The sequence below is a fragment of the Medicago sativa genome, chromosome 6 (assembly GCF_051527215.1).
Source record: "Medicago sativa cultivar Bolivia chromosome 6, Bolivia_mono, whole genome shotgun sequence".
In the NCBI taxonomy this organism is placed as follows: domain Eukaryota; kingdom Viridiplantae; phylum Streptophyta; class Magnoliopsida; order Fabales; family Fabaceae; genus Medicago; species Medicago sativa.
The window spans coordinates 24,500,595-24,526,579 of NC_140754.1; the positions used below are offsets into that span (position 1 = coordinate 24,500,595).

Consider the following 25,985-nt stretch of genomic DNA (forward strand, 5'->3'; position numbering starts at 1 on the left):
TTGTTCAACTTGAGATCTTATTTAACAGATACAGCCAAATTATAAGTGTGTGTTTGGAGGTAAACAACCAAAATTAATGCGCAAAACTAATTTTTAAATAAATTTATTTTGTAAGGTTAGTTTTAGTTAAAAATTATCCGAACATGTTTGGAGGTAAACAAAATTAAATTAATAACACCTTAACATAATTTTTTTCAAATTAAGAATAATAATAACACCTAAACATATTAAAACCAAATGTTAAATATGTTTTATTCTTTTTAAATACTCTTTTATGCGTGTGTTTATTTGATTATTTGTTGGCTATTAAGGTAATTATAATAAAATAAAAAATATATACCCTATTTATTAATAATTTTAGAGGCAAATTATTAAGAAATTAAACAACGCATAAGTTTCTATTATCAAAACAATCATAAAGAATATGCCATATGGTCAAAGCCGCCAAGACCTAAGATTAAGAAGGTTCGCAAATACCAAACTATTTGACATTTCCATTTCCCACTATATAAGATCACGTGAGAATTTCAAATTGTTTCCATAAAAAGACCATAAAGAAAACAAAGAAGCCAATTTGGTTCCAACTTATTCCAAGGAATTGGGAGAAAGAATAAACAAAGTTTTATTTCTTTGCTTTCTTCCAAACTAATTCATTCTTTGTATCTTCCCATATTTTTCTTTACCAAATATTTCTTCATGGATCGTTCTCTCATACCAAGCTTCCTCTACTCAACTGCCTCGTCGCCTCAAAAGAAGATCATGGAAGACGTTTCCCACGTCCATCATGTGGCCGCGGAATCTCCTAAGTTTATGATTCCTTCTCCCAATGAATCTGGGAGAAGGAATATAGAGTTGTTCTCTCGTGATTACTATCTTGCTTGCGCAGTTGGTGGAAGTATTTGTTGTGGATTTACTCATATGGCAGTTACACCTCTTGATCTTGTCAAATGTAACATGCAGGTTGGTCTTTTTCTCTTCATCTTATCTTCCCTTTGCATTATTTTAGGAAATTATTTGTTATAGATTGATTGAGCACAACTTTTTTATACATATAATAAGTCAATCAAATTATAAGATCACTTTGTTATATGTAAGTAATTAAAACTTTTTACAAATATTTACATTGTTATATATGTTACTTCTGATTTTTAAGACACAGTTTGATCATATGCATTATTCACATAATCTTTTTCGATCATATTTTTAGACTAATATATAAAGATAAATGTTAGTATATAAGATGTTGTTTGATTTATTTCAAAAAATATTTTCAAAATATCAACTTTTAATAATTTCTGCTAATAGATAATTAACGATATTAACTATCAAAGTTGTACGTTAACATGTGTTAAAATCATGCTTAATCATTGTGAATTTCAGATTGACCCCACCAAGTACAAGAGCATCTCCTCAGGATTTGGAGTGATGCTCAAGGAACAAGGAGTTAGAGGATTTTTCAGAGGATGGGCACCAACATTTCTTGGTTACAGTGCACAAGGTGCTTTCAAATATGGGCTTTATGAGTACTTCAAGAAGTCCTATTCAGATGTTGTTGGTCCAGAATATGCTACAAAATATAAGACATTAGTCTACCTTGCTGGATCAGCTTCTGCTGAGGTTATTGCTGATGTTGCACTTTGTCCATTTGAGGCAATTAAGGTTAGAGTTCAAACTCAACCTGCTTTTGCTAAAGGACTTTCTGATGGATTGCCCAAATTGATCAGATCTGAAGGAGTCTCAGGGTATGTTAACTTTCTAATTTTACAAATTTTATTTTAAATTTTTAGATACATTTATTATTCGTCATGATAAATGAAAAATCTGAGTTGGAAACATCTATATACGAAAGGGTATTTTAGTAACATTCATACACAATAATAAAAGGTACTGTAATAGTCATTATGGTCCTTAAATGCGTCAGACATTGTCACTATAGTATTTTAATTACAAACACATTGGAGACTATATTATCTAACGAAAGACACATTTGAGAATCAAAATGACTAACAAAAGACACATGTTTGTTTATGTAATTTTGATACATTTGAACTGTTGTGACAGGTTCTTGCACATTTAGTTTTTATGTTTTCCATTGTTTCAAATTGTACATGTTACTCATTCTAGATATTAGGATAAGCTTTTGATGAAATGTACAATGATTTCAGGTTGTACAAGGGTGTTGTACCTCTTTGGGGAAGACAAGTTCCATGTAAGTTTCCACACTTGTTTATACTTGCCTGCTAATACTTTTTGTTTCCTGCTAAAACGAACCGATTAAGCAAACTGTGGTTCAATCCAGTTCGATCCAATTCTATAAAACCGACAACCAATCGGCAGACTGGCTCGTTCAACCAGTTGAACGGACTGTTCCACTATGTGAACAATAAACTAATGAATGCCTATAATGTTTTTTTTTTGCAGATACAATGATGAAGTTTGCTTCGTACGAAAACATTGTTGAGCTGATCTACAAGCATGCCATCCCTACACCAAAGGAAGAATACACAAAAACCCTACAACTTGGTGTGAGTGTTGTCGGTGGATATTTAGCCGGTATATTATGTGCAGTTGTGTCTCATCCTGCAGATAATCTCGTCTCTTTCCTCAACAGTTCCAAAGGAGCAACTGCTGCTGATGTGAGTCTCGCATAAAATTTACCGCTCTTTCTTATTTTAGTCCCTAAACTACCGCTCTTTCATAGAAATATAACAAGTACTCCTACATAAAAAAAATGTTAGTAATACTCTATTTAGCGTGCTCCCGATTATTGGATGAAATTCACGTCAATCTTGTCAAACAAGAAAAGGGTCTCACCGAATTGAAAGTGGAGTTTATGTATTTTATTAAGTATCGCCGGTTTTTCATTGAACAATAAAAATACAAAGTTTAAAAATTAGAGAGTATGTTGCTAGCATTTTACCGATTATCTTATACTTGACGCCTAATTCATCATTGTTATTGACTATACTTTGTAATGCAGGCTGTGAAGAAGTTGGGATTATGGGGTATGTGTACACGCGGTCTCCCTCTTCGAATTCTTATGGTTGGAACTCTAACCGGAGCTCAATGGGGAATTTATGATGCATTCAAAGTTTCTGTGGGACTGTAAGTTCTTATAATTTATGCTTGTTATGTTCTAGTTCTGATATATTGATTGGTTCATCTCAACTTTTTGAATTTGTTTAGATTATTACGGAACTGAAAATTGTTTTTCCTTTATCAGGCCAACCACTGGTGGTGTTGCTCCTGCTCCGATTTCTGCTTCTTAGCTTTGCAGCAGCAGAAAGATACAACAGTTGATAGTTTGCTTGCGAAACAAGGTAATCAAACGAAAAGAGAGCTTAAATAAACAAAGGATTGCCAAAGCTAATGGGAATTTTTTATTGAATAATTAGTTAGTGTATTCCTTTATAGATATTACTTTAGTTAGGATTTGTAATGTTTTGCAGAATTTGTGTATATGAGTCTGTTTCACAATACCAAAAGTACTGTAATAACTCAACTTTTGCCTATTTCTTTGCTTATTGGGAAAAAAAGTATTACATGTCTCTAATCTCATCTCTCTCTTGATAGACAAGTGTAGTATGTTATGTTAATTTGTATTTCTCCTTACTCATGGTTTGTCATTTAACTTCTCAACTACTTTTTAACCAGCTAAGCTAACACTACCTCCTCCCCCTCTCGTTTGTATCTCTCTTCCTCTCTCTGTTCTATCTTGCTATTCTCTCTATATATATAACCCTTGCCTCTTTCCTATAATACTGTAATATCCCGCTGAATTTGTAATAAATTGTCGTATTAGTTACATGTCAAAAGATAAATAATTGTTAAAAGGGGTTAATTATTTATTGAGAAATGAGACATTAGTCTGTAAATGTCTCGCTTATTATTCCAATGAACTCGAAGAATTTAATGGTTACGTATTAATAGAGGGTAAATGTGTCTTTTTCCTTGAAGGGCATTTTGGTCATTTGGGACTCAAGATTTTTTTAAAAAGAAGAGGGGACCATTTATTTTTATTTTTTTAACCATTTTCTTCATTTTTTCCAAACCATTCTAGAGAATTCTCTTTCCCTTCTCCTTACCAAAAAACCGGTCCTCTCTCCCTCCTACACCCAAATCATCATCTTCATTTTTAACCTTTTGAAATCAACATACAAGCATGAATCCTCTATCCTTGTAACATAAGAATTCAATTGACAAGTTTATCCCATCTTTTCTCCTCCTTCAGCTGATTCTCCATCACCATCACAATTTGTGGAGTTTTTTTATGAAGCTTGAATTGAGGGTTTTTGCAAGTGCTTGAAGCTGAAGCCACAGTCCTTGTAAGTGAGTAATTAGTTGTGATGTTGGCTTTGTGATAAATATATCATGATAATATGTTGAAGTTGTTGTATGAGTTAATTAAGAACCAATTCTACATGTTTGGATAAGTGGAGTAGAGATGGGAATGATGTTGAAATTGGTAGAAGCTACAAGTTGTTATTGAGTTATTTAAGGTGTTTGGTTATATGGGCTGTTATGCATATATGTTTAGTGCTGTTATAAAGAAGGAATGAGAAGCTTCTACATGTGTAATTTTGGTACTAGAAATGCACGTTTGAAATTGTGGGAATCATATGGCTGAATTTCATGAAAGTTAGTAAGCGCGGGTTCTGGTTTTGTATTCGTAAATCTGGTTGTGTAACTTGGAATGAAGTGATTGTTAAAGTTATGGATTCCTCATTTAATTCCCTACAGTTTGGACACAAACTTTGTATGATTCGGATTTGAAACGAGTTTGGAAAACGCGTTTGAAGTTGGACAATGTTGCTGGAAAAGCTGCAGAAAAAGGCTTACGGGTTTTGTCATGATTTTTGCGAAATGAGCTAAATTGTGGATTTAGACTAGTTAGAAAGGTGCAGAATTGAACGCCTATGATTAATAAGAGTTTTGATCAAAGTTTGGAATGAATTCGGAACACGCAGAAGCCATAAGCTACAGTTAAGATGTTTAGGATAAAAGTGCTTACGAAGCACACCGAAAGCTTAACTAGGACTCAAGCAGCGCGGAGACTTCAGAAAATGTTAAGGTGAGTTGATAACGATCATTATCATATATTTTCATGATTAATATTATTGATATTTGATAAATTTTCTATGTTAAAGTGTTTTATAAAATGGGGAACACACCCTTCGAATATTTTTCTCGTCTTGATACATATTTAAAGTCGATGATATTATTGTGGTCTCTATTTAAATTTTATCTATGATTTATAAGCAAAGGATTTCAAATTGGGATTTGATTGTGTGCTTGGACAAATTTGATATTTTACGAATGATGGTTTTTAAAGCTATATGTTTTGAGAAAAATGATTATCATTGCGACGACCTAGGTGCACCTAGTATGTGATTTCAATTAGGTAGAGTTACCCCGTTAGATGGAGCCGCCCCTATGGAAAGGCCGCCATTAGGAGGAGAGGGCTATCAACGAGAGGTAAACTTCCTAATTGAAAATGTTTTACATCTTGTTTTGAGTCGAGAGAAAAGAGCTATCCGTTAGATGGAGCCGCCCCATGGAAAGGCCACCATTAGGAGGAGAGGGCTATCAACGAGATGGAGCTAGTTCTCGATTCACCCATTTGATTATTTTCACTAAAGTTTGATTTCTATACTTTATTTAACGTTGATTATTTTGGTATTATGAAATTGAATATGATTTTATATTTTATTTGAAGTGATTACTTTGATTCCATTTCATTAAGTTCGATTTTTATTTTCTATTTGGATTTGATTATCTCGATTTCTTTTCATTATAATCGATTTCTATATTTTATTTAAAGTTGTGGATTTGGTTTCATCTCTTGACGACATTGAATTTTGATATAGTCTTATTTGGTTTGATAAAGTTACAAAGTTTTCCGAATCTTCACTGTACACTTGATTGTGAGTTTATCATATTTTTACACGGGTACTAGCTTTGTAAATTAAAATTAGAATTGAGAAAAGCAACTATCGTGCTCTTATGTGTTTCCCTTCTAGTTGGTAGTGGTTGTTGTCTCTCACTAAGTCCTTGTGACTTACCCTTTTTCTTATATTTTTACAGATTCAAAGTCAATTGTGTAAAAAGCTTCTAGCAGGGTTAAAGATCTATCAGTGTCAATCTTTTGGTAGGTTTCCTATGTGTATAAATTGAATGATTAATGTATCTGCAGCTATTGGTTGTTTACAAATGTTTTGTTTGAGTTGTACAAACATTTAGTTATGTCGCTTTGAGATTCTAATGGTAATACTAGTATGAGAAAAATGTTATTTGAGATACTAAATGATGAAACAGGTTTTTAAAATAGGATTCATATCTTGGAAATGTTGAATTTACAGAGGAAACTCTGTCGAAATTTCAGTAAAAATTTTTTAAAGTGAAAACCGAATTGGAATTGTTTTTATTTTATAGTTTGTCAAGATGAATCAATAGGCTTGCCGGGCTAGAATGTTCTAGTTCGTGCGCCGGTCACGATTAGTGTTTTTGGGTCGTGACAAAGTTGGTATCAGAGCTCCGGTTGTAGGTCCTAATAGCTGCAGACATAGAATGAAAACAGATTCTTGCTAGTAAATTGTGAACTGTGGCACCATTTACTTGCAAAATCTATTAGCATTCTATGGTAGTGTCACTTGTTGTCTAATCTTGTTATTTCTTTTGGTCTTTGATTGGTCTCACTCTGTTTGTCGTCTTGTCCTTTATTCGGTCAAATTTCATTCATTTAGTGAGGGTGTCACCCATTACCAAGATCTCCACTAGAAGGGAAATTAATTCCTTATGGGTTTATTGCTCAACCTAAAACCTTAGTTAAAGAGGTCGTGTTTTGGGGCGTACTCGTGGTCGAAGTAAATCAAATGATGGAGGATTTGCGTTCATGTCGACGAATGTGTCATAGTTATAGGAGTAGCTAGTGTTGAAGTGTAAATGGGAATGTGAAGATTGCTATAGGTATTATGACAACTTGTTTGGGGTTGCTGTTGGAAAGCAATAGGTTAACCTAAGGCAAACAAATTTTAACGGTCAATAAGAAGCTAGTTGAGGAGAAAGCGAACAATCCACCTACATGGACTTAACCCTTACATTTTGTAAGTCTAGTGTGTGTAAGGATCCACTGAAATTCATTGATAGCGTCGAGGGGTTATGAAGGGCATTAGGATGCTCAAACATAAGGATTTGGGAGTTTACCTCATGTAAGTTTGAGGGTGTAGTTTGTGACTTGTTTGATGCACTTACACATGGAAAATAAGTGGGATCGATCACCTCCGTTAGAATGAATTGAGATCTCTTGATTGTTTATAGCTCATTTACTTCTATAAAGTGTTTGAGATGAATTAGCACAAGAGTATGAAAGATTGGAACAAATTGATGTTATGCCAATTTTAGAGTACAAAACTTGTTTTACAGAGCTTCAAGGCTTAATCCTCATCCTATCAAAGAGGAGATGTGTTTCAAGCGGTTCATTATAAGGTCAAGGGAATACTTAATTGGATTTGTTGTTGAATCTAATTGTGATGCTTTGAGGAGGTTTCGAGTTTGACATTTCAAATTAGGCAGCTACGACATGATCATCTAGTCATGTATTAACATCAGTAGCTTTAGTATAAAGTTTGATATGATTTTGAGGATGAGTTGGTTATCCTTCTATCTTGTCACCTTAGATTGCTATAATAAGGTAGTTAAATTTGAGATATTGGATAATCACTTTTCTCTTTTTTTTAGGAAAATGTTGTTTGGTACTATATAATCAGACCTCAGGTTTAGGAGCTAACAAGTTAATGAAGAGAGGTTGTCTAGGATAATTGATCTTGATTAAGGATATAGAAGTGAGTGAAGAAGAATTATAAAGTCCCAAAAATATTTGGATTTCTTGATATTGTCCTGAAGAACTTCCTGGATTGTCACCTGATATCGAGATTAGATTCTCTATAGACTTGGTTCCTACCACTCAACCCACTTCCATACCTCTTTATCGAATGACCTAGAATAACTTACGTTGTTAAGGGACTGACCACAAGACCTTCTCAATAAGAGATTTATTGATCTAAGTTCGATTCCTTGAGGATTAATGGTATTGATTATAAGTAAGGAAGATAAATATGAGTGATTGTGTGTAGTTTATAGACAAGTGAATAAGGTGATAGTTAGGAATACATATTGTTTACCATGCGTTTATTAGTTGTTTGACCAACTTCAAGAAGCTTAGTATTTTCCAAGATTTATTGAAGTAGGGGTATCACTAGTTGGATATTAAGAGTGAACGTACATCAAAGATAACTTTTCGCACATACTACGAGCATTGTAAAATTCTGTTTATACCTTTAAGACTTACTAATGCTCCAACGTCTTTTATGGATTGATGAATTGGATTTTTCAACCTTAGATTTGTGGGTGATATTGTTTAGTGATGACATTTTTGTGTATTCCAAGAGTAAAGAAAGGCATGATCTAAGAGATCCTACACATGAGTGAATATGTCAACAATAATTTTGCTCTTAAGATTTTGAGGCATTAGCAATATGAAAGGATTTTTTTTTAGATTTATAACAACCACAAAGGTCTTAGTATAACTTAAATTTAAGACAAATAAAGTGGATGGAGTTCTCTTAAAGACTTTGATTGCAAAGAGTTGTATCACCTTGGAAAGTCGAGTGTTGTTGTAAATGTTTTGACTAGGAAATAGATAGGTAGTCTTACTCATTTCGACAAAATGAAGGGACCTATAATTAAAGGGCTACAAAAACTTGTTGGAAAGGGGGATTCAATTTTAGCTTGATCATTCAATGACATTATTGGTTGTGTGTAAATTTGTTCCACCGTAATTTACAGTATCAGGGATACTCAGTTAAGATTTAAACTAGGTAAAATTGATAGGACCTTGGAGGAATGAAGCGTACGAAGAAGGAAAGGCATGATGTGAAGTTTATAATGAATTCTCTTAAGCAAGTATTCAACGCCAATGGTGGCTGGTACCTGTGCAGTTTAAATTAGTCAGTCAGAAAGAATTAGTTCGTAACAGACGTATGTTGGAATCTAAAGTTGAAAGTTGGAGAAATTATTTGTGCTTATTAGCAAGTAAATCGCTAAATTTCGAGGACGAATTTTTTTTAAGGGGGGTAGATTGTAATATCCCGCTGAATTTGTAATAAATTGTCGTATTAGTTACATGTCAAAAGATAAATAATTGTTAAAAGGGGTTAATTATTTATTGAGAAATGAGACATTAGTCTGTAAATGTCTCGCTTATTATTCCAATGAACTCGAAGAATTTAATGGTTACGTATTAATAGAGGGTAAATGTGTCTTTTTCCTTTAAGGGCATTTTGGTCATTTGGGACTCAAGATTTTTTTAAAAAGAAGAGGGGACCATTTATTTTTATTTTTTTAACCATTTTCTTCATTTTTTCCAAACCATTCTAGAGAATTCTCTTTCCCTTCTCCTTACCAAAAAACCGGTCCTCTCTCCCTCCTACACCCAAATCATCATCTTCATTTTTAACCTTTTGAAATCAACATACAAGCATGAATCCTCTATCCTTGTAACATAAGAATTCAATTGACAAGTTTATCCCATCTTTTCTCCTCCTTCAGCTGATTCTCCATCACCATCACAATTTGTGGAGTTTTTTTATGAAGCTTGAATTGAGGGTTTTTGCAAGTGCTTGAAGCTGAAGCCACAGTCCTTGTAAGTGAGTAATTAGTTGTGATGTTGGCTTTGTGATAAATATATCATGATAATATGTTGAAGTTGTTGTATGAGTTAATTAAGAACCAATTCTACATGTTTGGATAAGTGGAGTAGAGATGGGAATGATGTTGAAATTGGTAGAAGCTACAAGTTGTTATTGAGTTATTTAAGGTGTTTGGTTATATGGGCTGTTATGCATATATGTTTAGTGCTGTTATAAAGAAGGAATGAGAAGCTTCTACATGTGTAATTTTGGTACTAGAAATGCACGTTTGAAATTGTGGGAATCATATGGCTGAATTTCATGAAAGTTAGTAAGCGCGGGTTCTGGTTTTGTATTCGTAAATCTGGTTGTGTAACTTGGAATGAAGTGATTGTTAAAGTTATGGATTCCTCATTTAATTCCCTACAGTTTGGACACAAACTTTGTATGATTCGGATTTGAAACGAGTTTGGAAAACGCGTTTGAAGTTGGACAATGTTGCTGGAAAAGCTGCAGAAAAAGGCTTACGGGTTTTGTCATGATTTTTGCGAAATGAGCTAAATTGTGGATTTAGACTAGTTAGAAAGGTGCAGAATTGAACGCCTATGATTAATAAGAGTTTTGATCAAAGTTTGGAATGAATTCGGAACACGCAGAAGCCATAAGCTACAGTTAAGATGTTTAGGATAAAAGTGCTTACGAAGCACACCGAAAGCTTAACTAGGACTCAAGCAGCGCGGAGACTTCAGAAAATGTTAAGGTGAGTTGATAACGATCATTATCATATATTTTCATGATTAATATTATTGATATTTGATAAATTTTCTATGTTAAAGTGTTTTATAAAATGGGGAACACACCCTTCGAATATTTTTCTCGACTTGATACATATTTAAAGTCGATGATATTATTGTGGTCTCTATTTAGATTTTATCTATGATTTATAAGCAAAGGATTTCAAATTGGGATTTGATTGTGTGCTTGGACAAATTTGATATTTTACGAATGATGGTTTTTAAAGCTATATGTTTTGAGAAAAATGATTATCATTGCGACGACCTAGGTGCACCTAGTATGTGATTTCAATTAGGTAGAGTTACCCCGTTAGATGGAGCCGCCCCTATGGAAAGGCCGCCATTAGGAGGAGAGGGCTATCAACGAGAGGTAAACTTCCTAATTGAAAATGTTTTACATCTTGTTTTGAGTCGAGAGAAAAGAGCTATCCGTTAGATGGAGCCGCCCCATGGAAAGGCCACCATTAGGAGGAGAGGGCTATCAACGAGATGGAGCTAGTTCTCGATTCACCCATTTGATTATTTTCACTAAAGTTTGATTTCTATACTTTATTTAACGTTGATTATTTTGGTATTATGAAATTGAATATGATTTTATATTTTATTTGAAGTGATTACTTTGATTCCATTTCATTAAGTTCGATTTTTATTTTCTATTTGGATTTGATTATCTCGATTTCTTTTCATTATAATCGATTTCTATATTTTATTTAAAGTTGTGGATTTGGTTTCATCTCTTGACGACATTGAATTTTGATATAGTCTTATTTGGTTTGATAAAGTTACAAAGTTTTCCGAATCTTCACTGTACACTTGATTGTGAGTTTATCATATTTTTACACGGGTACTAGCTTTGTAAATTAAAATTAGAATTGAGAAAAGCAACTATCGTGCTCTTATGTGTTTCCCTTCTAGTTGGTAGTGGTTGTTGTCTCTCACTAAGTCCTTGTGACTTACCCTTTTTCTTATATTTTTACAGATTCAAAGTCAATTGTGTAGAAAGCTTCTAGCAGGGTTAAAGATCTATCAGTGTCAATCTTTTGGTAGGTTTCCTATGTGTATAAATTGAATGATTAATGTATCTGCAGCTATTGGTTGTTTACAACATGTTTTGTTTGAGTTGTACAAACATTTAGTTATGTCGCTTTGAGATTCTAATGGTAATACTAGTATGAGAAAAATGTTATTTGAGATACTAAATGATGAAACAGGTTTTTAAAATAGGATTCATATCTTGGAAATGTTGAATTTACAGAGGAAACTCTGTCGAAATTTCAGTAAAAATTTTTTAAAGTGAAAACCGAATTGGAATTGTTTTTATTTTATAGTTTGTCAAGATGAATCAATAGGCTTGCCGGGCTAGAATGTTCTAGTTCGTGCGCCGGTCACGATTAGTGTTTTTGGGTCGTGACAAATACTTTCATGCTTTGATGGTTTGATACATATAATATTTGATGCCTGATTCCTGGATATTGAAATTTTAGTATCATAATAGAAATATTTTGGTCATTTTGACGTGTAAATGGATGATCAAGGGTGTTATTAGAAAAAATCTAAACCAAGTTATAATATTGGCATCAAAGACATATTTAACTTTTTATATTGTCATGCACCTAGTTATAATATTTTTTACATATACCAAAATTTTGACAAATAAGATTAAAATAACCCTCATGGGTTAGTCTTATGATGTAAGACTTGATATTTTGGGGTTACCCTCTCCTCCGTTAGTGGATGATGAAATTGATCTCCTTAATTAGAATTGATCACTGAGTCGTATATTGAATTTATATAAAAGAGATCAAAATAAGTTTCAAGTTTTTAAATTTTTGAGGGACCAAATTTTACTCCATTAATACTAAAGTTTTCAAATCACTTCAAATCATCAAGTTGTATGTCTAGTCATTCAAAATTTGTCAAATCAAACCAAGTTGCTTGGGTTCCAGTGGCAAGGAGCTCCTTCCAAGGACGTACCTGGGGAATACCGGGTTCGATTCCCAGGGGGAACAACACTTGGCCAGTGCGCATGCCTCTACGAACGAGCCGGATTAGTGGTCTGTAACATCCCGATATTTATATATATATTCTTTGTAGTTTTCTTATTTTATTAAAATAATTATGTTCTGTATAAAGAAATTAAGAAAATTATAGCATCCTTCTTCTAATTAAGTCATTAAAATATATAAAGTCTATTATTGGATTTTTAGAATTATCCTATGAGCAATTTATCAATTAATTAACCAACCATGATACTACTCTTTTCTAACTTATTTTATTTTATTAGTGTTGCAAATATGTATGAGTGTTAGGACGTGATTATTATATTGAGCATAGACAAAACTATTTTCTTTATTATTTATTTGATCACTCATATATCTCCACCGTCACATGATTTTCTTGCCTTATTCTTAGTGGCCTTAATTCCCATCTCCTTGCACATGTTTATGTCCACGTTCATTTTAGCCCACGTTATTTTGTTGCTCAAAGAAGTTAAAAAGCATGATTTCCTCCACTAAGCCAATTAAACTACTTATTAGCACTATCTCTTTCCACATTGGTTTGGCATCTAAATACCTTTAGCATATATAATTATCTCATACGATTTCAGTTACAATGGGTAATTACCATATATAATCAACTCTTGTCTCGGTGAAAGTTGCAATCCAATACTTATACCTCTCTCCCTAATCGCCTTCCCATATTTTATGGAAGTCTTAAAAACTTCTCTCTTGCACTCTCACAGTTACAAACCTTCTGCATGAAGACGTTTAACAAATATACCTTTGCAACCTCTTTTGATTATCCCACTCATCTTCACATTCTCTACCCATGATCGGTCATTCAAATTATTTTCCAGGTCCATCAATTAGATCGTATCATTTCCTCCCAGTCCAATTCGTGTAAGTTATTAAGACTTCATGTTCTTCCATTTCATTTATATTCTTATTCTGTGAAGGTACAAATTCATTCCATGTTTTCCTCAACCTGCCTCTATACGTAGGATTAAGATTAGGCCTTCCTTCGCCGTCGAATTGTGTTGATTTTTGGGAGTTGGATCACGTCACATGATTCTTCGTTTTCTAAAGTTCGATGGTGTCTCTAGTTAGAGGAGTTGCGTGTGTATTGCATCTGCAAAGTCGGCACTCGTAGATGCACTAGGAAGGAAAAGCACCCAAAAGGTAAGGGCTTTTTCCCCATACGTCCATACTAAGTGCTAGGGCTTTGTTATTAAGTAGAGGTATCAATTCTTGTCTTTTAAAAAGGAAAATAATTAAAAATGTATTTTCTTGGTAAAATTTAATCCTTTCTAATAGTGATTATTCTTAATTATGTTTTATATGAAAGTTGTGTATGATGTGAACTGATATGTTTTATATTATTATGCTTGCTATGTTTTTGTGATGTTAGGAAAGAAATGATAAATTTTTGATAAATTAAAGAAAGGAAAAAGATGAAAATATGTGTTATAAGAAGATATAGATTTGGTGCTCCAAATCATTCTTGAATGAATTAATAGATGTCTAAATTTGTGGTATATGGGTGACTAATTATCGTTTAGAGCAAACATACTATAGTCTTAATATTTTTCACTTCGGGAGCCACTTTTTGTAGGATTATGGCAGTGAGATAGTACACTACTATATACTTGATGAGATAATGCCTGCCTATTTTGAATGCTTGTGCAGCTAAGTTTGATGGACTATAAAATTGGTGCTTGCTTATTATTCATGAAATATGTGTGTCTATGACTTGTTATATGAAGTTTGATTCTCTTTTATGTGTGTGGGTATGTGATCATGGATGTTGCACGTAAAATTTGAGATTGTTATCGAACTGAAATAATAAGAAGAGAAATAAGCTTTTTATGAAAGACTTCTTTTGTCGTGTGCATGATGTGGTATTATTTTTGTGTGGTGCCTTAGTGGCGGGTTACAATTATTTCTTAGTGGATGCCTGTGTGGCGGGTTATAATAATATATTTCTTTGTGGTGCCTTAGTGGCGGGATAATATCATATTGCATTGTTGTGCCTGTGTGGCGGGTTTTAGTCTGCATTTTCATGATCATGCATGGCATATGCATCTGTGTGGTGCCTTAGTGGCGGGAATTGCAATTATTTTCTGTGTGGATGCCTGTGTGGCGGGAATTGCAATTATATTCTGTGTGGATGCCTGTGTGGCGGGAATTATATCCGGATCATATAGTTATAAGAGCATGCATTTTACACATCATTGCATTGCATTGAGTCTGTTGTATGCATGTGATTGATTATTGACTTAAACTATTTTATTGTAAATAAGATGTCTGTGAACCTTACTTTGAAGCATATGACTCGAATGTATTTTTCTAAATTCTTTTTGATTGATAAGTTTTGATATTATCTATTTTATGACATTGTTTCTTGTGCTTTGAGTATGAACCAATTTGGATAAGGAAATTGACCCTTACATTAATATAATGTTGTAGGTACCAAAGATGCTATATGAAGTTTGATGTGTGATGAATGCGTACGCGGGGATAAAAATTGGGTTTTTGATTGAATTGTAACTTTGGAAGATATTTTTGAAGGATATTTATTTTAAGAATTTTGTATAGGTTTAGCTAAGAACTTATTTTTGATGAAGTAAAAAAAAAAATAGTAGTGTTTATCGAAAAATGAAAATGAATTAGACGTAATGTCTTGGATCAAATCCGGGGCGTTACATGGTCCACCTTTGGTGGGTCGGAAACCGGTGTGAAAGCCAAAAAAAAAAATTTGTCAAATCATAATTTTTAAGTGTAAAAACTTAATGGCGGGAGTAAAACTGTGACATTTCAAAATGAGAATCAATTCCATGAATGAGACAAAAATATAAGGATCAAAAATAAAATTAAACAAAAAAATTGTTAATCCGTATCAAGTGCACTAAAACTAAAAAGGGTTAATTATGTTTTTGGTCCCTACAAAATTGCGACCTTGTAAGTTTAGTCCTTACTTAATTTTAATAGCATTTTTAATCCCTACAAAAAATTTCTGCACTCAATATTAGTCCTTACTCAATTCAAATTTGTTTAATTTATGCTTAAAATCTTAAGTTTTTCAACAATTTTTTACAGGCGTGTTAAGAACATTATTAAAAGGTCCTCCGAAAAAAATATCGCAAAAATTTGATTTCTACGTCCATATTTTTGTTAATTATATCTTAAACTTTTGTCGTTTTAAAAAATTCATATTTAATTTATTTCATGTTAAAAAATTATAGATTTTAGTAAATGAACCTTTTATAGTGTTCTAAACTTGTATAAAAAGAATCGTTAAAAAATTTAAGAGTTTAAGGATAATTAAACAAAATTTATTTTAGCAAGGACTAAAATTATAAGTAAATTTTTTTTTGTAGTGACTAAAAATGCTATTAAAATTAAGTAAGGACTAAACTTACAAGGTCGCAATTTTGTAGGGACCAAAAACATAATTAACCCAACTAAAAATTAGTAATATTTTTCGCTGAAAAAAAAAACCTAATAATAGATAACACAATAAATAAATATTAAAGAGAAAAATATATTGGCTCTGTTTGGTTAAATTAACGGATAGCTGATAAGCTAGCTGATAACTTATAACTGGTGATTGATGGTTGATATGTTATAGCTGATGACTGGTAACTGATACCTTATAAATTAATTGAAATGTTTGATAAAATTAACATTTCAACTAATTGATAAAGGCAAAATGACATAAAAAAAAAAAACATTTTTATTTCATTCTAATTTTCATGAAGACACGAACAACATGTCTTTTATATTAAAATAATAAATAAAAAGAACAACATTCCTTTTTATTTAAATATTAGTGTATTTTTATTTAACATATGAAGCCAAAAATAACAACATTCCTTTTTATATCCCTTTCAAAAATAACATTCCTATTTATATCTCTTTCATCAACCAAATACAATATGAAGCCATAAAAAATTATTTTAACAATATGAAGCCATAAAAAATTATTTTAACTAGCGAAAAGACTCTTTTTATTGCACTAACGTTTGAAAATTATGAACGGTGTTTTTTAGGAAATTTTAATTTTGATTAAAAATAAAAATATAAATGTTTTTTGCTTTCAAATTATAACAAATTAAACTTACCATGATTATCTATTTCAATGAAACCAACAATATAATAAAAAAATATAATCTATATTCTTATTTTTTTAATGACACCAACAACAATCTTTATATAGAAAAAGTTGTTGTTTAAGGGTATAATTGGGATAATGAAAAGGTAAGTATAGATATATTCATCTAGTTTGTTACACTTTTTAAATGATAAAGAAAAAAAATGGACATTTATGTTTGTTACACTTTTATTTTAATATTTAAATTTATTCTTATCTATTTGCTACATTTGTTATTTGTATTTAAAATTGAGAGTATTTTTTGAAAGGAAAAAGTCAGCTCAAAAGTGCTGAAAGGGGTAGTTTTCTTTATATATAGTATAGAAACTAGAGGAACATTTCTATCTTTCTATTCTTTTATTGCACTGACGCGTATAGATTATAACGATATTTTATAAAATATTATGTGTAAATTACTAACGATATTTTATATGAAATTTTTTTATATAATTTTTTTTTGTTTAAGGGTATGGTTGGAATAACAAAAAACCAGCCCAAAATCCTTCCAATGTCCTCCTATTTTCTATATATAGATTTACGCTAATGTTGTCAACCATCATGATGGAACATTATATTTTCTTTTATCAAATTTTATTATTATGGTGATAAAAAGAATCACAAACAAGAATCGTAAAGAATCGATTGAAGTATAATTAAAAAGAAAGATATAACAGTTCAATGTGCATTCCCTCAAAAAAAAAAAACAGTTCAATGTGCATTTAATATATATAACTTTGTTTAATTTTATAATAAATTATAAAGTGGTAAAAAAAAGATTTTAAATAAAATAGTAACGGTAAAAGTGGGGAAAAAATAATAAACTATAAATTATAGATGAGTGTTATTTGAACAATTATTTAATAAGCTATAAATTATAATCTCAAACATTACTTAAAATATAACTTCTAAAAAATAAACAATAAGCTCATAAAATAAGCTATAAACTATTCGCTATAAACTAACTTATTGACCTTGTCAAACAAAACTTATTGATCTTATCAACAAACTATTGAAAATAAAATTAAACTTATTAAGGCAACCGTATAAAATAAAAGAAGAAGTAAAATCCCGAATTTTTCGTTGCAAAAAATTAGGAGTTTTACTACGTTTTTTGTATTATAAAGCTGCCTAGTTGACTATGCAAAGGCAAACAATGGAATGCAATTGAGCAGTCTTTCCTTCTTTTTTTATAAGGTTAGCAGCTTACTTTAACCTTTGCTCCAGCCGATGTGGGACTAATATAAGGACAAATAGCCTGTCGTTACAACTCTTCCGATTCCAAATATGTTTAGTCTTTCTCTTCTTCCTTTCATATGTTTCTCAACATACAACCTACTGCATCTAATTTCACCAAATTCTTAATGAATTATTTGCGAAATTTGATACGCGATGTACCTTGTTTGTGGGAGCCCTTAAACAAGATTGATGGTGAAGGAGACATAAGGTTGGACATCTACCTAGCCTCTTAACGCGGCCATACCTCCTCATACATCCTCGTCGGTCTTCCAGTATGCACTGCAGGCCAAAATATCGAACCATGTTTCTGGTTCCGACTCTCATGTGATTCTGGACTATATTCAAAATCATGAACCTGAATGCATAACATAAAATTTCATTAAATACCTCTTATTAACTCATGAATTGATATAGCACAGTCATAACATGTTAATGTATTTTAATATGTTTCCATAAACAAATAACAGTGAATATTTTACACAAGAATATGCATATTACCTCATGACGCAGTCATAACAAATGGAAGACAATGTCTGCAACTTGAGAAAAGTACTAATTGGAACCCTTTGTCCCGTGCACTGGTTCTAAAATTGTCCGCACTAATTACGACGTAGCTTGTCAATGTTTCATAGCTTATATGTACTTATAAGACAAATTAAATTTGTACAAGGAGAATTTCTTAATTAAGAGGCTAAATCTGGACAAAATCAATCCTGATTAAATGAGAAATATATACATGGAAAATACTCATATTGAAGGGAAAGAATATCTCAATAATATGGAACCAAAACTGTGCATATCTCAACATTAAGAAATATCATACAACAATATATTGACAAGCGATGATCAGCCAATAAACAACTTCTGCATCTTCCACTTTTATTTACAGTTGATGGTGACTACGGATTTTGTTAAACTCAGAAACATGAACCTGACATCAAATACAAAATTTTAGGGGTATAGGCATCCATGCTCTCAAATAATAAAAAAAATAGGAATCCATCAATTGCAATTCCCAATACTCAAGTTCAACCAAAACTCATCCATCATTGTATTGAGTAAATTCTAGAGATTTTGAATCATAAACAAATATGTTATACCAAAACAAATATAACCAACACGTTATTTTTATTAGCAGTTATCTAGGAAATGGTCATCCATGAAAGTTGCAACCAAATGCACAAAAGAAATGTTTCAGGATAGAATGTATAATGTGATTTGCATCTTCAGTTTAGCATTTGCAAAGAGTATCAATTTGATCTTTCACATTCATCAACCACCTTGACTAAGGGAAGTGTAATTTACAAGGAGAGGAGTCAAGTTTAACATACGAGGGGAATGGAATGGAATGTAATTCAAGTTTTTCTCAAATATGTTTTGCGTAAGAGTGGAGGGGAGTAGACAACAATCTTCAAGTTCACCTCATTTGTCACTGTTTTTAGGAAACTTAGTCTTGATTTCCTGAGCAAGATTTTTAGCATCATCAACCTTTGAAACAGAAACAAGCCCATTGACAAGATTTTTCATTGTATTAACAGTGGGGACCCAACCTTCACAAATCATGTCCATGGCAATATCCAAAGCAGGTTCAAACTCCCCAATCTGGCACAAAGAATCAACCAGAAAATAAAAACAATCACTCCAAATCCTGAAAAATCGTTTCTTCATGTCTTGAAACAAATATGCAGCATGTTCAAGGTCCTCTTAATTCCTCAATGAGCATAGACATCAAAAGATAATAATAGGACGACGGAATCAACTGACGCACTCTCGTACTATAAAATACGCTTAGCCTCATGAAGCTTCTTCAACTTACATAAACCCTATAGCCTAACACTATAACTTCCAGGACAGAGTTATCCCATATCTAAAATACCAATTTCCTATTAATTTAACCACCTTTTCAATTTCCAAAAATTTATTCTCATTAAGAAAACCAACGTACGCTTTATCAAAACTCAGAGCATTAGGTTTAACACAGTTTCTACGCATGTCTTCGAAAATGGAGAACACAGAACTGGTTGAACCAGAATCAACTAAATAAACAATAGCCAAGTTATACGTATCGACATTAGGTTTAGTCGAGTTTTTTAAACAGTGATTAAAGTTTATATTTAAGTTGCTTCTTCAGCAAGTAAAAGGAATGGTATCCATAACTATCAAACAATTACAAGACATTATAGGATTATTATAATTTAGTTGAAACATTAAGCATTATGGTATATAATTTGCAAATCAGAGCTAGCAGAAAGATATATAATAAGTTGCAAAGACAAGGAGCATTAAAATCATAGACTAAATAGTACGATAGTCTTCATTGACTCACAATCACAACAATGCCAACAAATATTCTAGAATTCTAAATCATGTTGAGGAGAATCTGCAATGGAATCCAAGGGTATCACAGATGGATGTAGCTCAACATATTTTATAAATTCCGATATCTCAGCATATAGTTTATTACTCTCTGGACTGTTGTCCTTTGGCGGTAGACGGATCGTGGGCCACCAAAAACGACCCACAACCCCGTAAATCTTTTTTATCTCCTCTAGGGTGCGACATTCAATGGTAGGCCATGGGTGGTGATCTCTTGGACGTTCAATTTTGTCACGTCGAAACTCCTTTGAGTTGCTATCGAGTAGATCCTTCACAAGTTTACCATAGGATTCTGAATCCAGGTCGTCGGATACATTGAAAGAGACTGGTACAGCTTTCTGAGTTACATAATTTTTAAGCAAACTATGAAATTCTGGGTAGCTTGCAACATCCACACGAATTTGGTGCACCTCACTACATAAATTACGAAAACAAGGGTTTGAGAGGAGTTCCACAAACAAAGAAAAGAAAGTAAGAGAGGACTTACACTCTCTTCCTCGATGACTTCTTAATCTTCTTGTATTTGTAGTCTTTCTTCCATTGGTAGTCTTTCTTCCATTTCATGATTTTGCTTTTGCTCAAAAACCTAGACAGAGTGAGAAAAAAAAGAAGAATGTAATATATGGATGTATCTATCTAATGAAATAATAAAGAAAGAATTTCTGGATTTTGAAGAGGACTTTACCTTCTCTTGCTGGAAGGCTGAACCGTAACTGAAAAAATAGAGAAAGAAAACATATATGGTCACAACTACCACCAATAATAATCAAAGAAAAAAAAAAATTAAAAACCAATATTCTGAAACCCTGATCATCATAAACCCTAATCATCATAAAAACATACCTGGAGAAGAGTGTGAGATGAGAGTTTGATTCATTTGGATAATCGATGCTAGTTAAAAAGTACAGGAACAATCGCAGGAAAAAGAAAGGAGAGAAAACTAGGGTTGGTGAAGGGAAAAATAATGGGTGCTGTATATATGGGATGGGAAGGTAAGATTTGGCCCACAATATTTATAAAACTCTTATTAGACGATTCAATTCAAGCTCATGTTCCTGCAATTTTCCAAACAAAGTAGCCAAAGACATAAAAGATAAATCTTTAGATTCAGAAATAGCGGTCACTTTCGGTAGCCAACTTCGACTCAAGCATCTAAGAACTTTATTAATTAAATCCTCATTATCGAAAGATTTTCCAAGGGCTCTGAGATGATTTATTATATGGATAAATCGTTTTTGCATATCTTTAATATTTTACGGGATTGTTGTTTGAAGTCATCTTGCCTCTTGAGACGATTAGTCCTTAACAAGAGTTCAAGCTCTGATGCCACTTATTGAACAAGTGACTTCAAACACACAAGAGGGGGAGGTGAATTGTTGATAAGTGTCATAAAAGTGTTAATTTCATGTTATATTTTAAGAACTTTGTGTTGCTTGCTTTGCAAGTAATTGAAGGAAAAGCCGAGAAATAAGTGTTAAATACCTTATTACGCTTTACTTATCATTACTCTATCTTTTTGTGCAGGAATTAGCCTCAAGACACTGATCAAAGACCAAAAATCATGAAAAAGTGCAAAAATGGCAGAAGCTGTCCAGCAAGCTTGAAGAAATGGCGCTAATAGCGTATTCTACGCTATTAGCGTGTTCAATGAAGTGTCAAGGTCCAGAGAGATACGCTATTAGCGTATCTGGAGCGAAGCCAAGAAGAAGTCATGAAGAAATACGCTATTAGCGTGATCTACGCTATTAGCGTAAATGCTCCAGAGAATTACGCTATTAGCGTAATTTGGGCGAAGCCGGGCCCAAGGACCAACGTGGCAGAATCTCATTGGCCACCAAATAGGCCGACCTACTTCGCTAATAGCGTGGATTTCGCTATTAGCGTAGGTGCAAAAGTTCAGCCCCTTTAAATAACACTTTTACTTCTCTTTCTGATATATACTATTCCATTAGATATTTTTATAGCATTCTTAGAGAGAGAAATAGGGCTAGTGCATATAGAGTGAGAGTGATTTTGGAAGTTGGATTCTTCTTCCTTTGTGAGACATCACAAGGTGTAATGATTCCTTCCTTTTCAATCCATCCTTGCAAGGCTTCCATGATGATGTGTAGCTAAACACTCTTTGTTGGGATGAGAGGTACTTGATTCTTGCTAACATGTAATCTTTTGATCTTGCAAAATATGATTCTAGCAATTTATATTCAATATTGTTGTTATTCTTGTGTTAATGCTTTCAATGAGATTCAAGATGATTTGGACACGAACTCTTGAATCTAGAGCTAGAGTAGCAATATATCTTAGGTTATGTCATTCTTGACAAGTTTGTTAATCTTGTGATAATCACCATAATCAAGAGTTAAATGCTTTCGGATACTTAATCAGGCTGGACACGGTCGATTAGGTTATTCGATCGACTTTGTTATCGTTTAAGGGATTTGGACACGAATGTTTAAACGATACCTTAGAATTAATTATATCGCTTTGGACACGAAGGATAGTTTAGAATTGATTGTGATAATGTTGTTTACAAAGCTAGAATTCGTATGGATCATTAGTTTACGTGTGACGCTTGGTTAAGGAACGCTACTCCTAACAAGTTTCAATCCTTATTAATCTCAACTTTTATTTTTTGCAATTAGTTTAGTTAGTTACATTTCAATTCAAACAAACAATCACCCTTTTTACTTAGAATGATATTTGATGTTGAAATATCCGTGATGTCGCACTAATCCCTGTGGAGACGATACAAATACTTATCTTGTTTTTGATGCAAAACTAATTCATCAATTGTGTTCTTTAAAAAACGATTTAAAATAAGCACTTAAAAATGTTTAACCAATTAAAATAAAGTGCTTATAAAAAGTTTAAATAAATATAAAAATAGATATGGTGAGATAAAATAAATGACAAATAAAGTAAAAGAGATAAAGGGATGAGAGAAAAGACACAAGAAGTTTATACTAGTTCGGACTAAAACAACAAGGCCTAGTCTAGTCCCTAAGGAAAAGCCCCTTGAGATTTTCACTGCTCTAGCTTTTAATTAGGATAAGTTGGCAACCTTTTACAAATAACGAGCACTCTCCAAACAAAACAATCCTTTGTATAAGAGTCTCTAAAACCAAGAGATATCACCTCACTTGAAACCTTGGGATCGCACCCAATACAAATAAGAGTTACAATAATTAAATAATACACCAAATATGTAGATATAACAAATGGAAGCATAAGAACTACAAGACAAACTATGTAGTATAAAAGAGCTTTCAAGATAATAAATTAGCAAGTGTAAAAATAATGAGAGTGATGAATAATATTTTTTGACAATGTTTAGTGCAAATATGAGTTCTGTAAAAGGAGCTATCACAAAGCACCTATTTATAAGAAAATGATAATGAAGTGCAATTGATAAAATAACCTTTCGAAAATACATGTACGAAACTAGACGTTTTCCCTTGATGCAAAAATAGACGTTATGAAATTGTCAATTATGCAATTAAAATTAAACTAGCCGTTTAGACACAATGAAATTACATTGTAATCAATTAGGCAATATAGATATGTCTTTTAAGAATGAAAGTCAAGCCATTGCCAACGGTAAGAAAATATGATTGATTAAATGCATGCTAAAAAAAATGATCATTTGTATAAATGGTTGATTGTGGCTTTAAAGAGAGAATCACGTAGCAGCATGAGCAAAGTACAAAGGATCATGCCAAAGTATTATTATGCCTGAAATGATCTCCTTAAGAAAAGCATGGAATGATAAATGAGAAATTAAGAATAGCCGTCATGAAAAACATGTAAAAATAATTATGCAGTTTTCATAATAAAATATGGCTTTTCAAGAAAAATATTTTAATGCAAAATCATGTTTATATGAAAATTATTGTGAGTGTGTGATTTATTTTATGAGAGCTTTTTCTACTACTTACATAAAGTCCTAATATAAATAAAAATAAAATCCAAGACTAGAAAGCTTGAATCTTCTTTTCCGCTTTTTGCATCGTTGTTCTTCTAGGACTTCATTTATCAATCATCAAAACTAAAGTGTTCCTGTCAAGGCATATATTCACACTAAGCTGAAATTACTGATCAAAAGCAGATAGAGTTCCACTTCTGAAGTAATGTTCAGGATCAAATTGCAGCGGATAAAACAGAGAGAGAGAGAGAGAGAGAGAGAGAGAGAGAGAGAGAGAGAGAGAGAAGAAAGACACAAAGCAATTATATAGGTTCCTTCCACAAACCGAAAGTAGTCATGTCCCTCTTGCACTTCCAAGGAAAGTTCACTAAAATGTAATATCTGATTACAACTGCTCACTGCTAAAACTAGCAAGAGACTTCAAACTACTCAAGCACAACTGCAAGAGATTTCCTATGCTCTTGAACACAATCAAGAGACTTCCTATGCTCAAGCACAACTGCAAGAGACTTCTTTTCAAACAGAATTACAAAGAAAAATGTTTGAGATTGAACACTTGATATAAAATCAGTGGTGTTCACAATACAAATCAGATACAGACTCTTAAGACTCTAGAATTTCTAAGATATGAAAGTTGTTAAGAAATTCTAAGTGAACTTTTGATGCAGAACAATTTTAACAGAGTTTTGACACCAGTAAATTGTTGTTGAGTCCTTACCATTCTCTAAGTATTCACTCATTTATATAGAGGTGTGAAAGAGACGTTGTAAAATTGTCAGCACATCAAAAAAAAGTCGTTTGAAGCTTTGATCAATCACCAATGATCTTTTGCATGATATGGTTATTGTCCTATGAAGGATCAATTTCAAATCCATTCCAAGTATGAAGAAACATCGTTGCAGGCATAGCTGTTATTCTTGTCCTGTAGCAGAGACAGAAACATAGTAGTGGAGGTAGTGGTTGTACACTTCGTACAATTGTACTTTGTCAACGCTCTTCAAAGAATAAGCATCCAATGCCTTCAAATCCTTTCAAAATAGTTGTTGCTTCACTCTCCTGGTCTTCTGCAATGCTAGGCGTGATTAAAACCGTTGAACAACTTTTGAAGTTTTAAGTCTCTCATCTTCTGATGAACTTCAGCTTCTGGTGATGTTGCTTCTGATGAGGTGCTTCTGATGAACATGCTTCTAATGATGATGTCATCACTTCAGGAGCCCTTGACTTCAGGAGCACTTTTCTTCAGATGCTTCAAGCTTCATTCTTGTTGATTCCTTTGCTCTCTTTTGTTCCTTCAGAACCTTATAAGATACCAAAAGCATGATTGGTATAAGTGATAATAAGATTACATGAGTATTTGTGTAGTTGTGAATTTATTAAGGAGATAGCTTTTGTATCTGTCAAAGCATTCAAAATGTAACACATCTTTAGTGTTGTCAATGTGATTTGGGGTGACTGTCATATTGTTTCAGTGTTGACTTTGACTTGAACAACTTATTCGTTGAGATAGTCAAGTATGTTCCATGAGTTAGTAATTTAATTTTCATTGTGGATTTGGAGACTATCGTTTGAATATGTTTGATACATTTTGCAAGGTATTAGGTTCCAAGGTTCAAAGTACCCAAGGGCTTTTGCTCTGACTTTCTTATGGCTGCTGTTGTATCTACATGTGGCTTTTGCTATGCATGTCTTATGCTTCTTTTGTGTTTAATGTAGTATCTAGCCGTGGTTCAAAGTGTCAAGGTCGTGTTAGCTTTTTAATTGTGTAATCTTTTGAAAAATTCTTTCATACCAAATCATGATAGTGAATTTGATTTTTGGTTGTGT

The 25,985-nt window shown here is 32.6% G+C and overlaps 2 protein-coding genes and 2 long non-coding RNA genes across 4 annotated transcripts; 3 read left to right on the plus strand and 1 right to left on the minus strand.

Annotated features, from left to right (window-relative positions):
* The first annotated feature begins 571 nt into the window (after positions 1-571).
* Positions 572-3,553, plus strand: LOC146914088 (mitochondrial phosphate carrier protein 3, mitochondrial-like). The gene is made up of 6 exons (XM_085717009.1): positions 572-960; positions 1,381-1,742; positions 2,166-2,209; positions 2,422-2,636; positions 2,981-3,105; positions 3,224-3,553. Exons 1-6 carry the CDS (start codon positions 697-699, stop codon positions 3,267-3,269), a joined length of 1,056 nt encoding a protein of 351 aa, XP_085573135.1. The 5' UTR covers positions 572-696; the 3' UTR covers positions 3,270-3,553.
* A 216-nt stretch (positions 3,554-3,769) lies between these two features.
* LOC146914089 (uncharacterized) lies at positions 3,770-11,874 on the plus strand. Its single transcript, XR_015013890.1, has 3 exons — positions 3,770-5,071; positions 6,085-10,446; positions 11,460-11,874. It is a non-coding gene; the product is annotated as an uncharacterized LOC146914089 (long non-coding RNA).
* A 1,064-nt stretch (positions 11,875-12,938) lies between these two features.
* LOC146914090 (uncharacterized) lies at positions 12,939-15,080 on the plus strand. The gene is made up of 3 exons (XR_015013894.1): positions 12,939-13,380; positions 13,482-13,659; positions 14,947-15,080. It is a non-coding gene; the product is annotated as an uncharacterized LOC146914090 (long non-coding RNA).
* Positions 15,081-20,106: 5,026 nt separating this feature from the next.
* LOC146914091 (uncharacterized) lies at positions 20,107-21,355 on the minus strand. Its single transcript, XM_085720486.1, has 4 exons — positions 21,086-21,355; positions 20,928-20,955; positions 20,730-20,828; positions 20,107-20,656 (listed from the first exon to the last, which is right to left on the minus strand). The coding sequence occupies exons 1-4, from the start codon at positions 21,117-21,119 to the stop codon at positions 20,218-20,220; spliced, it is 600 nt and encodes a 199-aa protein (XP_085576612.1). The 5' UTR covers positions 21,120-21,355; the 3' UTR covers positions 20,107-20,217.
* Positions 21,356-25,985: the final 4,630 nt, after the last annotated feature.

Bases quoted from the DNA above. Each gene is read 5' to 3' on its own strand.
- LOC146914088 (XM_085717009.1), top strand. From the start codon at position 697: ATGGATCGTTCTCTCATACCAAGCTTCCTCTACTCAACTGCCTCGTCG. The intron at 961-1,380 runs GTTGGTCTTTTT...TGTGAATTTCAG, and splicing joins TTGTCAAATGTAACATGCAG to ATTGACCCCACCAAGTACAA. The intron at 3,106-3,223 runs GTAAGTTCTTAT...TTCCTTTATCAG, and splicing joins TTCAAAGTTTCTGTGGGACT to GCCAACCACTGGTGGTGTTG.
- LOC146914091 (XM_085720486.1), bottom strand. From the start codon at position 21,119: ATGAATCAAACTCTCATCTCACACTCTTCTCCAG. The intron at 20,956-21,085 runs GTATGTTTTTAT...CTATTTTTTCAG, and splicing joins CATCTCACACTCTTCTCCAG to TTACGGTTCAGCCTTCCAGC. The intron at 20,657-20,729 runs GTAAGTCCTCTC...TAATTTATGTAG, and splicing joins AAGTCATCGAGGAAGAGAGT to TGAGGTGCACCAAATTCGTG.